The 18,223-nt window shown below is 36.4% G+C and overlaps 2 protein-coding genes across 8 annotated transcripts in view; one reads left to right on the top strand and one right to left on the bottom strand.

Moving 5' to 3' along the window:
* LOC117415758 (adenosine kinase-like) overlaps positions 1-10,806 on the bottom strand; it is a 126,768-nt gene extending 115,962 nt beyond the window's left edge. Inside the window, exons 1-3 of one of the 4 annotated variants that reach the window (XM_034026529.3) lie at positions 10,479-10,806; positions 5,789-5,863; positions 3,933-3,986 (exon numbers count right to left, since the gene is read on the bottom strand). In XM_034026529.3, the coding sequence (XP_033882420.1) occupies positions 3,933-3,986; positions 5,789-5,863; positions 10,479-10,534 (185 nt within the window). In that variant the 5' untranslated portion in view covers positions 10,535-10,806. Of the gene's footprint in view, positions 1-3,932; positions 3,987-5,788; positions 5,864-9,240; positions 9,389-10,478 lie in introns of those variants that run through there. The other 3 variants (XM_034922167.2, XM_034026531.3, XM_034026532.3) reach the window with 3 other exon arrangements.
* On the top strand, positions 9,502-18,072 carry LOC117415757 (AP-3 complex subunit mu-1). 4 transcript variants are annotated; one of them, XM_034922166.2, is made up of 10 exons: positions 10,786-10,826; positions 11,244-11,358; positions 11,978-12,260; positions 13,953-14,124; positions 14,651-14,788; positions 15,074-15,159; positions 15,713-15,846; positions 16,408-16,615; positions 16,769-16,913; positions 17,294-18,072. In XM_034922166.2, the coding sequence occupies exons 3-10, from the start codon at positions 11,988-11,990 to the stop codon at positions 17,392-17,394; spliced, it is 1,257 nt and encodes a 418-aa protein (XP_034778057.2). In that variant the 5' UTR covers positions 10,786-10,826; positions 11,244-11,358; positions 11,978-11,987; the 3' UTR covers positions 17,395-18,072. The 4 variants fall into 4 exon arrangements, with proteins under 4 accessions (XP_058882329.1, XP_058882327.1, XP_034778057.2 ...); XM_059026343.1 differs by having other exon boundaries at positions 10,790-10,826; positions 11,292-11,357; XM_059026346.1 differs by lacking the exons at positions 10,786-10,826; positions 11,244-11,358 and adding an exon at positions 9,502-9,684.
* The last annotated feature ends 151 nt before the right edge of the window (positions 18,073-18,223 follow it).

Here is an 18,223-nt window from a genome sequence, read left to right as displayed (position 1 = left end):
TGTTTTCATAATTTAGTGTAATCAAGTTCAACTGGATTTCATATAACAAGCTGTCCGCTGGTGAAGGACAAACAAGCGATGTCAGTGACGTGAAAGTTAAAGATAGATTTCCAGGGAAACTGGCTGAAGATTTACCCATGGCTGGAGTGCAATAATGATAGTGGCCAAATGAGTTGTTCGGTCTGCAGTGTGTCTGCGCAACTGTAATTTGCTAACCACTGTAACCTGTACAACCTGTACAAACAACACAGCTTTGAAAAGAAAAAAAAAAAACTTGAAATAGAAACTTTGTCAGACAATGGAGAGTGCTCTGCATCACAATGATGAACAGCTGGATGTACATAATGTTAGAGGTTTACATTTGAGGAACTTTATATAGTTTATTTACAGTCGCAAATGATTTACAGCTATTATTACAGCTGTTTTGTTCACTAATATATAATCTCTCCTACTTGTTTCATAACGCAGAGAGCTGCTACTTGAACCATGTCATACATAGCTACTTGCTCTGTTTTGTTTTTTTTTGGTGTAAGGATTTGAGCAAAACTAATAATTATCTACCTATTTGTGTGTTCATTTCTAGCATTGATGTTTTGGGGGGGATAACACAGAATTACAAAACAGCAACAGTCACTGAAATGGCTATATAAATTAGCAATGTATATACCAGAGGTGGCCAAACCACAGCTCGCAGGCAGTTCAAGAGCGGCTCCCGGTGAAATGCTGGGTGACGCACACTCTGCGGCTCGAATGAACTGAAGAACGAATAATAAACAAAAACGAGAGAAAAAGTAAAAATAAACACAAGTTCATTATTTTTGTTCTCTGTATTTATTCATGTTTGTTATTCTTTCTTCTCTCTCCTGTTTCTTTGAGCCTGCATGTTCACTGCGTATTTCAATCACCTTGCGTGAAAGCCAGATGTGGAACTGAAAGCCAATTTCATAATTTTGAATTAAGTACAGACAACGACATTGCGCAAACCCTCCCTAAAGTATGAGGCTTTAAGCCAGAATGGGAGAGAGTTTGCTTTCACTGAAAACAGTGGTAAACCTCTGTGTCTCATCTGCAACACATATCTTAGACACTGCAGTTTGTACAAGGCGAGCAACCTCAAAATGTCATTATGAAACAAATCACAACAAATTGTCATCTGAATCTCCTAGATCAGACTTTGGGAGAAACAAACTCGCCTCTTTAAAATCTCACCTCAGCAATCAGAAAATGCTCCTTTCGGCGTTCAGTAAAGAAGCTGATGTAACAACTCAAGAGAGTTTTGTATGGCACGGAATATCGCTTGTTCCAAATGTCCTTATTCAGATGAATTCATCTTTTTATAAAATTGGAGTGTTGGCACTAGACTAGAGAATGCATGTTTTAATGTTATATTGCAGGTCTAAAATTAATATTATGTTTACATATCTTGCATCTCGTTATGAGCAGGTACTGTAATCCCTTTCAAAATAAATACAGTGTATCATTCACAAAGCTCTCAAAAGTATTTAATACATGCAGCAGTAATACAAAAAAAAATGCTTATTTTTGTATGTGGTGTTTTTGGTGAAATCATATTTTGCTTCATAATAACTGATTATATTGTATTTGAAGTATGTAATTCATACAATATAAACATAAATAATTGTAAAACACCAGTGTTACATTTAAAGTTTAATACACTGTAGATCTACAGTACAATACAAATTACACAAAAACTGTGTAAGCTCTGCAATGTCCTATCTCTTGTTTTTGTGTATGTTACTGCCATCAACAGATAACAACTACTGCACAGAGTAAGTGCACGATTCCGTTATAATGTTCGAGTGAACAATGCTAGAATTTAAAATGTCTTGCAGGCAAATATTTCTCAACAGCTCGGGAAACAATACTTGCCACCTTCCCACAGAGCACACGGTCCCCAGTGACCCCGTGTGGGGTCCCAGCAACTCGGGAAACAATACCTGCCGCCTTCCCACCAAGCGTATGGGCCCCAGCGAACCCGTGCGGGATCCCAGCAGCTCGCCAAACACTACTTGCCACCCTTCCGCCACTCATAGGGTCAGAAGTTTGGGCACACCTGGTATATATACTTAAGACATGGAAGGTGTCAGAATGTGTATTATGTGAAATAGTGGACAATGAAGCATTGAAAACAAATTAAATTGCAGTTGCTAAAGAAATGGCCTGAAAACTCTCTGCTGCTTGATATTTTTTGTTAAAGGCCTAAATGATCCAAACACAGTGGAATGCAAACTATACAAGGGGCTCTTGACATACGAAGGCACAACCAATTTCTGCAGTACTTGATGTAAGTTCACATTAATATTTTTGTCAGGGATGAATTGTTGTGTACCCATATCTTACCTGAACATTAGGTAAATCATAGAACACTTCGCTGCCGCTTTAGACAGCTCTTCTTCCTTCTTTCTTTTCATATGTTTTTGAGTAACCACGGAGCTCACAGATGGAAAAATCACACCGTGACACTGCCAGTGAACACATGTGATTGAAAATTCCTGGAGGCGCGATCGTATTGAGCTCAGTCTAACAGCGTCCCTCCCTCTGTTTGCCCTTCATTAACCAATGATACAGTACATCTTTCTCGTGGCTCAGTGCTGGGAGGTGCACAGTAAAAAGAACAGCAACAATAATACATTATGATAATGAGTCATTTTCTCGCAGGACGAGATTAGACAGAATTCATTTGAATTGTGACACAACGGGCCAGCTGACGCTGAGCAAGTTTGTGAATGGGTTGCAGATCAGATGTGCTGGTGCTGAGGGACACCGGCGGCAATAAACACAACTTTTGCCGTAAGTTTTTTTAAATTTGAGAGGCATTGCGGCAAGTGGCTTGGGCACTGCGGCAATTGTCGCCGGTGCCGTCGGTTATTTCATGCCTTGGGATAGGGAACCCAAACTACATTTCCCAGAAGGCTCTGCGAGTCAACTGATTTCTTGCCCAGGGTTAATGCAAACCACCTGGGATCAATCAAACAGGTATCTGTGTTAGCAGCAGTGTGGAGCAGTGGTTAGGGCTCTGGGCTCTGGACCGGAGGGTCGTGGGTTCAATCCCAGGTGGGGGACACTGCTGCTGTACCCTTGAGCAAGGTACTTTACCTAGATTGCTCCAGTAAAAATCCAACTGTATAAACGGGTAATTGTATGTAAAAATAATGTGATATCTTGTAACAATTGTAAGTCGCCCTAGATAAGGGTGTCTGCTAAGAAATAAATAATAATAGTAGTGGGTCTGACTCAAGGCTGAGACCTGCATGTAGACCCAGAGCCTGCTAAAGAGAAAACACTGCTGAGTGTTTGTTTTAATCTGGTAAATTTATTAGCTGTCCGGTAATTTATTTTAGGAAACTGGAAAAGGTTTAGTTAGTTCTCCGAAGTGGAGACTGGTTTTTGTTTTGATTTATTGTATTTGATTTTGTGTTTCTTACTTTCTCCCTTTGCACTAGGACAGTAACGTTAATAAATATACAGGCATGGCCCTGTTTAAACCAATGCGGTTTTGTGAAGACATTTATTTCTTACACTAGAAGACAGTATTAAGAAGTCCTGAACTCTGGTATTTTATATATGTCAGTGGTATGAAAGAGTTAACTACTTCATTGTGCAAGTACCATTCTGTCTGGGTGCAATGCTGACTACACTACTTTTAACAATCGGTGGTTTTCTTTGCAATGGTATTGTGTTAACACCATTAAATCTCAACAGTCTACAGCAGCATGTTGTGTTTGAAAAAAATATACTTTCAATTGTTAACAGCAAATATCCTGGTCACAGAATTATAAAAACATTGATCACCACTTGCATTTATCTTTTAATTTTTTCTACATTATTTCAGTGCACGTTTTTACAAACATGTTCATTGTTTAACAGGGAATGTATATGAAAAAAAAAATCCATCATATAGAAACACTCACAGCTCTTTGTGTTTTTCCTCAGCCAGGATCTGGTCATTTGGCTTCAATCCATACCTTTAAATAAATAACAAATTGAAAAAATGACTTATTAACATTTTACATGCAAACTCTCTATACATTTCAACACATTGCTACATTCATCCAAGTAAGAAAACATGTTCAAAATATTGTGAATAAAAATGAATGCAAAACAAAAGCACAGACTGAATATGATCCAGAATCTTTAATAGTTTCAGAGAAAAATAAGTGTCTGGCTGTGCAAGTGGCTCGGTGTACTGTCCATGGGTATATATGTTGACAATATTTGTATTTATTATTTTGACCCCAGTTTTTTCCATCCAATCTGAATGTAACTGCAAAAGCACAATGTGACCCCACCACTGTAACCCTTATCAGGAGGACTGCAGATCAACCAGTAACCTCATGGTTATCAATGGATGTGACCAGAATACTGAACCCTCAAGGCAAGGGCCCTCTGCATGATCTGCAACTTGCATGAGCAGGATTGGAATTACACCTACAGTATGGCAGTGCTCAGGAGATCAAAGGCAACCAAACAATATTGGATTCCTTTGTTCACCAAAGTAACAAAATAGCCTAGGTCTTAAATGGTTCAACACCACCTACCAAAGTGGCTGGAATGTCACATTCAAACCCAATTACAGCTGTGAAGTGTAGGAAGGCCAATGTTAAGTAAGTTACGTCAGCGGCCTCCACCCAATAACTGAGTAAAAATGTACCACCATTTAATTTTTTGCCATTAATTATCAAATAAGGAAAACGAGCTAGTGAAAAAAATAAATAAATCCTGCGTTCCCACAGCTTTTACCTTTCATTTTTCCAAGCAAAAATACAATACCAAGCTTTTTGCAGTGTGTTTTTTGCCTATAAAACATAGTAGGTACACGGCTTGAATAATACTGTTAAATACAGGTTTTAATTACTTCAATTAAATCTATCAGTAATAGGTTTATTTGATGTACTGATAATATTAAACATTAACATTTTACGAATACTTTGTGATAAATACAATGGTCCTTTCCATTGCTCTATTTATCTGCACCTGGCGTCTAACAGTTCCAAAAACATTGCAAGCAACATCACTGTCTCCTTTATCAAACTCTCCCACATGAGGATCAAGATACTGTGTTGTCCTGACCTTTCCATTTTGTAACACCTCTTAAAAGTACCACTTTTTCAGTATTCTAATGATACATATTTCCCAATATAATATCAGTGGCAAACAAACACAATGATACTAAACTATGTACAATGAGCCTCTACACAGCATTCCAGGCCTGTTTATTAGGTAGTTCAGCGTTACCATACCATAGCAAACTGGCATACATGGGGAGGTCAGTCCAGAAAGAGCTTGGTGTCAAAGCTCTTCACAATACCTATGGTAGCCTGGAACAGCAAAGCTCAATTCAACCAGTGACTTGTCTTTTTGCCACTATGACAATACTTCATGTATTCTTCATAGTAAACATATCCAGAACCAGGGGAGTCACCAATAGCGCATCAATGATATTGTAATGTTTCTCATATCCATCAGGGTAAACCTTTGCTTTAAACAAATCAACAGCTCCAACAGGTTTTTGTATAACTAGTTAACTATAACTAGTTAAAATGAAAAATCTAACCAGTAACAATTGTGCTATACATAGAAACAATCCATACTTTATAATTTCATTCACTATGTAAAAGACATGTGTGGCTTTGGGATTTACAGCGCTACACATTACTTTACTGTTGACGGTAGTAGGCTTCTGGTTGTATGGTGCAAGTTCATTGCTCTTTTGAACTTGCAAGTGCTTAGGTAAAGAGTGCATGTTGGCCATGTTGTTCCAACTCACTTGTCAAGTAAGTCCTTGTCGACCACAGCACAGATGTCTAGAAGAGGATTACCCATTCCGAAGAGAGCATTTTGGCTACAAGAGAGAAAAAAAGAGGGAGAAATTACTTGTTTTTATTATTATTACATCACGTCATAACTTATGGGTTTACTTATTCCCGACTGCCAGATAGTTGAACATCTGTACAGATCTAGATGATCCCACTGTACTCTTCAAAGCTCATAACCAGCTTCTGTGGAGCCCAGGGTACTCACTGCAGATGATTATTCTACATTAACGGACTGGGGTTTTACTCATTCAGGTTCAATGTCTCGCATTACATTTCATTAAGAATCTCATTGAGACCACAAACCAAATATTCTGGTCCCACAAAACAATTAAATCATATTGCAATACATTGTAAACAGGATTATTTTTTTGTTTTTTTTTGTTTTACTGGAGACAAATTTTTTTAAAACTTCAGCATGCAGCTTTTGCAAAATTGCAATTTTGTAAAAAAAGCCCATGCATAAAAAGTGAACTGTTACGCAAGACGCTATATTTAACTCCAGCTGCCTCAGAAGAATACATAAAGCATTCAACCATAAAAGAATGCTGTTCCACATTTCTGATTACTGTACTCCATGAACAAACAGCTTTTTGTGTTATTTTTCAGATCCAGAAAAGGTTTATTTTAAGGATATACAGGACATAATATACAGTACAGCAGGAAAGGTCTATCTGCAATATTTAAGACAAAGCTACATGAATAAAATAGTGTCTCAGCAGATTTAACACTACAAAATCATGTGGACTGCAAAAGCACTGTAAGTCTAGTAAAACTCACTGACTTGGTCAGTATAAACAGAAGGCAAACATTAGAAAAAGGTTTAACTTTCATAAACAAATTGGCAATTACTCTAAGGAATATTCATATACAGGTAAGCAATTATTTTCTGGAAATAAAACAAATAGAGATATCGCACAGAGAGGGATGCTCTGGTCTGCTAAAGAATACCCCTTTCAAGTTTCATCAGAATTCCAGTGTGACAGACAGACAGCCTAGACCTCTAAATACTGTGTATGCAAGACTAAAATGTGACATACGCCGATATGGTAATTGGATTTGGTTTTTGCTCTTTTGTTACACTTCAAACAGTTAAAATGTTTGTCTCTTGTGGGCTCCTGAGTGGTGCATCCAGTAAAGGCGCTCTGCGTGGAGTGTAGGTTGAGCCCAATAGCCTGGACGTCGCTGGTTTGAGTCCAGGATATTCCACTGCCGACTGTGGATGGGAGCTCCCAGGGGGCGGCGCACAATTAGCCGAGCACCGCCCGGGGGGAGGGCTTAGGTCAGTCAGGGTGTCCTCGGCTCACCACACACCAGCGACCCCTGTAGTCTGGCCGGGCGCCTGCGAGCTTGCCTGTAAGCTGCCCAGAGCTGCATTGTCCTCCGACGCTCGAAGCTCTGAGGTGGCTGCATGGTGAGTCCGCAGTGTGAAAAGAAGCGGTCGGCTGACGTCACATGCTTCAGAGGACAGCGTGTGTTTGTCTTCGCCCTCCCGAGTCAGTGCGGGGGTGGTAGTGGTGAGCTGAGCCTAAAAATAATTGGATATTCTAAATTGGGAGAAAATAAAAAAAATGGCAACTACTAAATAAAAAAAAAAAAAAAAAAGTTTGTCTCTCGCATTGTGGTTTGAGTTTGAACTCTCACTTACAAACACATTTGTCTGATATAAGTTAAGATAGTAGTGAAGACTATGTTTTAGATGAAAGTGGCATTAGAAAAATTTAAATGAAAAAAACTAAGGAATGTGAACCAGCAACGGAAAATAAAGTTATTGATCATTTTGTTGAACCTAAAACAGAAGAACTAAATATCATTGCCAGCGATCAGTTTGAGAGAAGTACTCAGGCAAAATGTATGTTTACATCTAAATGCGAGTTTACATCGAACATCAGTGTAATTGATGATAAAATTGCTGTTCTTGAACCTGTCCAGAAGAAATGTGAAATAAAAACAGAAGCAGGGATGTTTGTGGAATTGAATTTGTAATTATGATATTTTTATTTAATTTACATTGTTAATGTATAACTGTATTACTTTTCTTTAACAATTTGAAATGCTAAACTGGAATAGCAAGTCCTTTCCTAAGTATTATGTTTGAAATGTCTAACACAATAATTAACTACTTGTTGAAATTATTGCTGCATAATAAAGTGGCATTTGCTTTTCTGCTGAATTGTTCTGACTGGTTTCATTGACGACGCAACAGTTTTCTGTGGATTTGTAGCATAAACTTTAGATTTGTTAAACAATATATCTCCCCTTCTCTGCAAAGTCAATCAGCCGCTTTTAGTTAGAACATTCCTAGAATTCATCCATTAAAAGGATCAGAGGGTGACATCATCTTTTTTAATATGAATAAAGCCATCACATAACATAGTAGATGTTTATTTTGCTTTGGGTTTTTAGATGTACAGCTGATTTATGCTATTCTAAATACAGTATTTGTCTCTTTTCAATAACGAGTCAGTTCACTAGTACTCTTGCTGCGTTCTGAAGGCAGTATCGTACTTTCCTTGACATTGACCAATACATTAAAGTAAATAAAATCGACAAGAAATCAAAGGTTTGCAAAAGTACAGTACAAAAAGCAAAACCCTGGGGGCCTGAAGCAGCCTGCCCACTCCTTAAAAAAAAAACAAAAAAAAAAAAACACAGTCTGGCCATCCACACGTAGCCTGACACTTCCATCCCATGTGTTCTTTGGGCGTATAGGATAAAGAATGCAGCACTCAGTGGTTGGTAAAAACAGGTGTACATTTCTTTTAAAAACAAAACAAAACAAAAAAAAACCCCAAACGTTGTTCCATTTTCTAGTTTCACTGTGCCGCCGCATAACCTAAAAACCGCCTGACACTGTAAAATCAGCTTGCCTTTTCCACACGTGTACTTAATAATGAAGCTAAAGATATACGTCCGTTGTTGTTAACATGCAAGTACACGTTAGCTGTCAATCGTTTAAACTGTGCGTGCTTGCCTTCTGTTTTTAAGACCAATGTGTTCCGCAAAGGCAACAATTATGCAATTCAAAAATAAATAACACATATGAATCATTCAGAAATTCTAAAGTCAAGCCTGAAAAGAAATTACATTTTATATAATATACGTCCTGCATTAACATTTAAATTCCTCTCTCAGGAAATTGCATAATCAAGACCACATTTTAATGTTATATACACTAGCACGAATACAGTAAGAGGGAACTCAAAATATGCTGACGAACAAAATACGTAAACACTCAGAGGTACAAAAGAAACAACAGTGTAGTATTATTATAATACTTAGAAATGATCATATGATATAGACCCCTGGTCTAATACATTACATATTGCGTGCTATATATATATATATCGTTAGCTATCAAAACTGTAAATGCAATCTTTATAGTACTGTCACTTTAAATCGTTACCTTAAAGCTGGCATGCTTGCTAATAAATTTGATCCCTGGGTAGTCCTGTTGACAAGTTGTTTCACAAGCAAACGCTTTCTGCTCCGCTGTAACCTGTGCTAATTTCCAATACATAACGTGCTTTTCTGTATCAATTTGCTTGGGAAACCGGAACCCCCGCCCCGCTCGAGTTGATTGGATAGATCAGAAGGGGGTGGAGCAAAATGTATCAAAAGAAGATGTAGGTGGTTACGGTAATGCCATTTAGTTTGTGTCCTACAATTACACTTTTTTTTGCAAAGGTGCTGTATTTTTCTCTTTTACTTGGTAGAATACAATGCATGCTCAAACGCTGCTGCATAAGGTGCTTTAGCCTTTGAATTATACCTGCAACGATACCCTAAACCTGGTTTTTAATTATGTAATTTACTGCTTACTTAAAGTCGTGCTTTTAGGAAGCTTCAGGTAAGATTCAAATCCGGACAAGCTACATTTGGGTTTCATACACTTGGACGCGCGTCTCTTTCTTGTTAGATAAAACAGAACAAAGGGGTGCCACTTGGTGAATTCTACATCTAGGTTACCCCACAAGTCAGGTATCGTGGGCAGTCACGTATTGTTAATGTTGGGTGTCTATTTCAGTAGTGAAATATCTTAAGTAAAAAGGAACACAATGTCATTAACAAATTTAGGACGTGTGGTGCACATATTAAACGTTAAAGCAATTTAATTGATCTAAGTACAATTTTAACATGGTTATTTTAATGATAGATTTAAACAATTCCGAATAAACGCCCGTGTATGTCCATGTTGACTCTTGACTTTTGGATACATGTTATTGGACTGAACAATTCAAAATATTAAATTAAGAGACACAGGGGTGGTTTGTGTATTTCACCGACAGGCCAACCAATTTAATGCGGCGCGCACCCACACACACATAACAAAAAGACACGTGGGAACAACATGCGGATCTTACCCACGTGAAGTTTACAACATACCATACCAACAGTCTAAGGTATATTGTAAGTGCAATAAACCATTTTAAAACACACACACACACACACACACACACAGTTAAAGTATACGCACAAATAAAATACATTAAAAACCCGTTTATCAAAATGAAATAAAATTGGTCAAACATAGTTCCCGCCTTGGTGCAAAACATTGAAATGCGAGGAATGAAGTCAGGACCGTACGTTGGAACATTGCACATTCTTACACTGTTTAAATTGAATTATTAGGCATGTTATTACCTTAGTTCTTTTTCTTCAAGTTTGAGTTTTTTAGCTTGAGGTTCCTCTGCTGCCATCTTTACCGCACGCCACAACAACCTTCAATGAGACTCGGAGCCGAAACGAAAAAGAGAATACAAAAGTATTGAGGTCTTTGCGGACCACAGACAATGCCTGAATTAAACACCGACAATGAAAAACCATAATTGTCAAACAGTGAAATTAACAGCAAATTTAACAGCATAATTAAATCCATTATATTATTTTCCCCATAATAAAATTTAAAGGCACTTATATAGACAACAGTGTAAATCCGCGCCATTGCCACCTCGCTTCAGGTTTATTTGGTGTGACCGGAACTGATGCCGAGTAAGAAGGAATACACTATCTTTACCTCATTTTATAATGTGTGTTGGGATAAAGCAAAGTTACTACATATTTTGTGTTTACTTTTTAGGTCTCTCTGGGGTAACGGTTGCCAACATCATAGTTTCTAGTTCTGTACATGCCGGTAGCTATCTATAATAATAACTGTGGTACTGTGCAACGTAACTGCTTATCCGTCAGTCGTAGCTTTGATGTATCCTTCTCTTGTTTGTCTTAAACAAATAATACATCTAAACGTTGCATGTCTTCCTACTGCCTTGCTGTGTAACGTAGTAGGCTTCATGCATTGCCATAATGGTTCACTACATACGTGAAAAAACCAAAGACATCGACACTTGATAGTGTATTTTAAAAGAACAATTACACTAATATGAAATATGTGTATATATTTTATTCGAGGTTCAGTTTGGCATTAAAATAGACGCCAGTTGTTTGTGGTCCTTGCAGCCATATTTGCCACAGCAACACAGCTGGGAGTGAAGTCCTTCATGGGAAACAGGAACTGGAGTTAGGGGTATCTTCTTTTTCTTATTATTTTTGTTCTATTTACAGACAGTTTTCACAGAAAAGTTAAACATACAGTATAGCTATATGGAAGAACACTTATTCACCATACATTAATTAACTTTGTGCGATAACTAGCTTGCAGTTGAGTTACTTACACAGCGTACTCGTTCGTAGTCTCAGCAGTGCAAGTTGTAGAAACCTGCGAGAACCACTTTATTGTTTCGCTGCTGAACTATTAACAAAATACAGTTTTTTAAAATTAAGTTTGTTAGTGTTATATAATTTTTTGTATAGTTACAAAGTGACTCGGATTTGAATAAATAATTATATTATTTGTTTAATAAGTTCATTTTTTTTCCATTCAGTATTTACCGTTTGCATTGTTTATCGGCGACTATAGAGACACACACACCTATTTAAATCTATGAATGTGCTTCTGATACATTCATTATCACAACAAATTAAATATTTAGGTGATATTATTTATGGAATCCATAAATAAGTAGAGGTGTAACCAATACAATGTCACAATACGATACTTATCACGATATGAAGGTCGTTATAATTATATCTTTATTATAATAATTATCATTGTATTAATGTTATTTTTTTTTACATTATTTCAGCCAAAACAAAATGATTCACAGCCTGTTTCTCATCAACTCTGCTGGCGACATATTTCTGGAGAAGCACTGGAAGAGTGTGGTCAGCCGCTCGGTATGCGACTATTTCTTTGAAGCCCAAGAGAAGGCTGTCGATGTGGAAAATGTGCCCCCCGTCATCCCCACACCTCACCACTACCTCATCAGCATCTACCAGGACAAAGTCTTCTTTGTGGCTGTCATCCAGACCGAAGTGCCGCCACTCTTTGTTATTGAGTTCCTGCATCGGGTAGTAGCGATGTTTCGGGTGTGTCATTTTGCTGGTCATTGAAAGGATTGATTGTTTCGGTAGATTATGTATAAATGTGTATAAATTCTGCAGTCTGGTGCTGGTGCTGATGTAGCTATATAATAGGGTATACAAAAAATGTAATTCAATTAATATAAGTATTGGATCAGATTTTTGAGACGCTGCCATAGATGACCAGTTCACATCAAAGATAAATGACCCCCATGCTGCAGTGGTAAAAAAACAAGCTACAACTTCACTTTTGCTGTTTCTTGACACCCTTCTAAATAGTGGAGTATTTCAAATCTTCTGTACAAAGTGTTTTTTATTCATAGTACATTTGAATTGACTGTGGCCCACAAATAACCATTGCGTGAATGTAACCCTGCAGCCAAGCAATTTTTAAAACCTGCCAAGAACAGGCTGCATAATAATGCAATAACTTTTTTGAAGTTAAAAAGAAAAAGGTATTTCCCAGGCCAGCACAGACTGCTAGAGGACTTGGTATTTATCTGTGGCCTGCTCATACCTTACTGCCTTTGACTTTTGTTCTCTTTACTGCATGCTAAGCTTGCTCTGCTTGGTGTAAGTGAGTGTGTGGGCTGTAGAACACAGATAGGAGCTAGTCCAGTTAGATCACTATTTTACAAAGCGATATACTGTTCTGTATGTGGAAACATTGTAGAAGCATAGGTAGTTGTATTTAGAGATTAAAAAGGTAATGTGACAATGCGTACTTTCTGCATGTGACTGATAACTTTTTTGCTTATTTTTACAAGCACCCCTTTGCAGGTTGGATGTATAATTTTATTTATTTTTAAACGGGCTTTGAGCTGGCGCACTACCTAAACTTTATTTAATTATATTTTTAACGGCTAAAGCGTTTACTGATTCAAGTGAAACAATGTTAAAACCAACAGAGAAGAAAACATTTAATATTTATCACCAGGTTTCAAAAGCTTTTCAGCACACAGTAATCTGGTCTAAAGGCGGGTCTCAGCTTTCACACAAACAACCCGAGTCATAAAACCAGTTACAGATAGGTGTGCCTCATTCAGAAACTCAGTAAGTTTCCAATACGTGGCATTCTGTGGTCACAGAGGCATTCTGGGAAATGTGGTATTTCTCTTCCTAGTTAAACAACAAAGACTACATTTTCCTCTTCACTTCAAAGCCCATCTCACCTTAAAGCAGGGGTATCAAACTCCAGTCCTCGAGGGCCACAGGGTCTTCTGGCTTTCATGCCAACGTAAGCTCTCAATTAATATAATTGATCTAGTTATTTGTTGAATTTTACATATTTAATATATCAAGGTCTTTTACAGTTGATGATTTTAAAAATGCACTTGATTCAAGGTACACTCCCTGTGAAACATTTTGAGGCCCGAAGTGTTAAATGTGTCCAGTTAATCAAATAATTAGACCAATTAAGTAATAGAGCTCGGGTGGAACAAAAGCCAGAAGACACTGCGGCCCTCCTGGAACTGAGTCTGACACCCCTGCCTTAAAGGGTATAAACTGCAATATTCTGGGTCTTACAGACTTTACATATATAACATTCCCCCAAACTCTATCACTGTATTTTAAACATTGATCAGAGTTCAGTTTTTTTTTTTTTTTTACTTAATAAAAGGAATATAGACTTCAACACCTGCTGTGATTTTGTTTTCGGTAAATATTAAATGTGCTTTTGTGTGTCTCTCTAATCAGGATTACTTTGGTGAGTGTTCCGAAGCTGCCATTAAGGAGAATGTAGTTACAGTATATGAGCTTCTGGAGGAGATGCTAGATAATGGGTTTCCTTTGGCTACAGAATCCAACATACTGAAAGAACTTATCAGGCCTCCAACAATTCTGCGATCTGTTGTCAATTCCATTACAGGTAAGCCAGACATTTGTATGTTTAGAATAAATTCAACCTGAACTTAACTTTTTGCAAAGGGCCATGTTTTCCAGAGAGAAAACCAAATGTGCAATTTTATAAAGCGTAAAATGAATAACTCAGGATGCATATTTAGGATCCTTCACATGCATCTTGGTAGTTTCTTGCTCATTTTCATTTTTAGCCTAGTGGTAAATGTGTTATGAATATGGCCCAAAAAAAAAATATATATATATATATATATATACTGTATATATATATATAATATATATATATATATATATATATATATATATATATATATATATATATATATATATATATATATATATATTTTTGTCATGTTTGTCTGATTGGAAGTTTCTTTTTAATGCTACAAAAAACATGATCATCTTATTTCTATATATATATATATAATATTAATATATATATATATATATATATATATATATATATATATATATATATATATATTTATTATTTTTTTTAATTTAATGTTTTATATTACACTTTTTTTTAAAATCAGGAAGCAGTAATGTTGGAGAGACATTGCCTACTGGACAGCTCTCCATTGTCCCCTGGAGAAGGGCTGAAGTGAAGTACACAAATAATGAAGCCTACTTTGATGTTGTTGAAGAAATTGATGCTATTCTAGACAAATCAGGTAGGTACAGCATTCAGACAGCTGGGTGAAAATGTTCTGCATTCCTGCTTTTAAATTGTGCATATTAACATTTTCAGTAAAGTATGTATGGGTTTTCTGATAAAGGGGGAATGATAAATCCTGTGTTTCACTGGAATTGGGGATTACAAAATTTATACACTAGCTTACTAAAATTATGTCTCAGAAGTGATTGATTTTTTATATATATATATATATATATATATATATATATATATATATATATATATATATATATATATATAAACTAATGGTTTTTTTTGTCAGGTTCAACAGTGTTTGCAGAAATCCAGGGTGTTATAGATGCTTCTATCAAGCTGTCTGGGATGCCTGACCTGACATTATCATTTATGGTATGTACTGTATCACTGTTGATACGGTAAAACTTTTTGAATATATATTATAACAAGAGATTGCTGATAGATGTATTACATTAATGTCAGTAACCACTATACATTATTTAATAGCATTACTTGATTAACATATGTTTTGCAAGCAAACAATCTGTTATTTGCTTTTGACAAAAACACTATTCATTGTTATATTGTTTGGAATTAAACCCAAGTTTATACAGTGTATGGTGGATTTGTTTTCTTATAAATGAACTTAAATGATCCCCTTCTTGAGATGTGAAACATGCGTACAGTGCAGTTTGTAACTGTAATCTCTTAAAGTTTAAAGAACTTCATCGAGGCGATTTACACAAACAAATGTTATTGTCTAATAACTGCTAAGATCGCAGTTTGCCAGTTCACTGATGCCATGTAAAACCTGCCCTGATGAGAAATCAATGTGCATTGTGACTGTTAAATGTTCAGATCATGGCCATTGTGCTGTATAATGAATGTGAGCCAGCTAGTTTAATATGCTTATATACCAATTACATGTATCTAAATGTCACCACAGAACCCCAGGCTTTTGGATGATGTCAGTTTCCACCCCTGTGTCCGCTTCAAGCGCTGGGAGTCAGAGCGAGTTCTCTCCTTCATTCCCCCGGATGGAAATTTCCGCCTGATGGATTACCATGTCGGCTCCCAGAAGTGAGTTAACAACTAAAACTGGCCAAGGGTGTAATGAGAATAATACTTGGTCTGTTAACACATTAAAACAGTTAAGAAATTAATACAACAAGTAAATCCCAATCGTTTGGATATTTCTGATTTTCACTATTAACAGATCAGTTTGTTGCTCAATACTCACCGTTTACCCAACCTGTTATGCAGCAACACTTAATCTGATGAATCTTGATGATATGAACCAAATCTTAATTTTTTCCACCCAAGTGTTATTTAACGTTTATTGCATAATATTGACATCTATTCAAACTAATAGATAATGTCATACTTATTAATCCATAAAAACACTGTTCGTACTGTCCAGTTTGTTTTGCTGTTTAATTTATGCAGATAAGTTTATGGAACATGTATGCTGTTACTTCTTCTTGCATCGGTATATGTCATGGACATTTTTGTTAAACATGGACTACTGCCCAACTGTATCTTCTATTCTTCCATTGACATTTGAAAGGTAGTTGAACAAGTAAATAATTTCCGAGTGACTTTGTTTTTCTAATATTACTTACTTTCACATTTTTTTTCCAGTTTGGTTGCAATCCCAGTATATGTGAACCACAATATTAATTTTAAGGAAAGTGGATCATCAGGGCGTTTTGATGTTACTGTCGGACTGAAGCAGACCATGGGAAAGAGTGTGGAAGGAGTTATAATGACAGTCCACATGCCAAAAGTGGTGCTTAATATGAATCTAACTCCAACCCAAGGCACCTACACATATGACCCAGTCACAAAGGTACTTCATAAAACAACGAGTGTGAAAATACAGATACTGTAATATATGAACAGTTGCTAGGACTCGGATAAAATACTGCCTTTTATGCAGTTACCATAGAATTATTTGAACCTATAAACGATCATAAATGTTTGCCTTTTTTTCCCCCTTCAGATTTTAACTTGGGATATTGGAAAGATAAACCCTCAGAAAATACCAAATCTTAAGGGAGTAATCTGTTTACAGTCTGGGGCTCCAAAACCAGAGGAGAATCCCAATCTGAATATTCAGTTCAGAATCCAGCAGCTTGCAATTTCAGGTAAGAAAAGAGAGTGGAGGAAGCGTGCGTGACAAGTAACAATGTTAATGCAGTTTGTAGTGTAATTCTGCCTAGGTCTACCAATGGCGATCGTGATTAGTAAGATTCAAATCTTTAAAGTGACATTTTATCAGCTTTTTAATACAGTATTAAAGTATTTCAAGTAGCTGTTATTTACTGAAGTGATCATTGTGCTGTAATCAGATACAGGGTACCAGATTTACAATATTGTACAAGTTGGTTCTACAGAACATTTCTGAGCTAAAACAAAACTTAGCATTTATGTCAGATATAAAATTGTATCTTGTAACTATTCAGTAGTGCAACCAACCTGTCTGTTGCATGATATTTTAGATGTTAATTGGTCTTTTCTTATTTAGGTATAAAAGTGAATCGTCTAGATATGTTTGGAGAGAAGTACAAACCATTCAAAGGAGTTAAGTATGTCACCAAAGCAGGAAAGTTCCAAGTTAGAACATAAAGTATAGTGCCAAAGTGTACATGTTCCACTGAGAGGGCTGGAGAAATGCTGGCACATTAAGGGTCACTTATGCTACCTGAATCCAAATAGCTATAGCCAAAATGCTAAATATAATTTAGTTTTATTCCCTTTAGCATATTGTGCACATTTCCCTGGGGGTACAGTGTATTGTCAATATTTATCTGATTATCTAACCATACAGTATGTAAACTTTTTAAACCTCTGTACACTTAAGCACAATCGTATCCTTGGCAGCCAAGTAGTTTTGCATGCAATAACAATGTATATTACAATGTGTCCTGTGTTGCACCATTATATTTCTAAACATATTGCTGTTTGTTTTCATGCTGTAAGCAGTTACATGGCATTTGCCTAAAGAAAATAACTAATTTTGTGTTTCTGGAAATATACTGCCATTTATGAGCCTCTTTAATATGCCCAAAACAGTTGCCTTATCCTGTTGAACCATTCCCCAACAACAATCATGCTTGTCCTTTTTGATTTGTATTCTTTATGTAATATTTCAATTGGAGTAGACACAATACTAACCAGCCTGTGATGCGAGTGCTTCTCTTATAACACTATTTTAAATGTACTTTATTTACACATTATCATTTTGCAATCTTAGCACAATATAGTAGGTTGTTCATAATACAAGAATAAAGGGAAACAACAATTCTTTTCTTAAATTTGTTTTATAAAGCATGTTTAATAAAGATTGTGTTTATTCTTTCCTTCCAAAAAAAATGTATTTGGCATCTGTTGCCCTGTGTTGTAAGTATTCCACTTAGAAAAATGAATTGGTTACACTTTTAAAAAACTAACTGTA

Source organism: Acipenser ruthenus, chromosome 7, assembly GCF_902713425.1.
Source record: "Acipenser ruthenus chromosome 7, fAciRut3.2 maternal haplotype, whole genome shotgun sequence".
NCBI lineage: Eukaryota > Metazoa > Chordata > Actinopteri > Acipenseriformes > Acipenseridae > Acipenser > Acipenser ruthenus.
This window is presented reverse-complemented; position numbering and strand designations above follow the sequence as displayed.

Coding starts and splice junctions, on each gene's coding strand:
- LOC117415757 (XM_059026346.1), top strand. CDS start 11,988: ATGATTCACAGCCTGTTTCTCATCAACTCTGCTGGCGACATATTTCTG. Junction 15,160..15,712: donor ACCTGACATTATCATTTATG/GTATGTACTGTA, acceptor ATGTCACCACAG/AACCCCAGGCTTTTGGATGA. Junction 16,616..16,768: donor CATATGACCCAGTCACAAAG/GTACTTCATAAA, acceptor TTCCCCCTTCAG/ATTTTAACTTGGGATATTGG.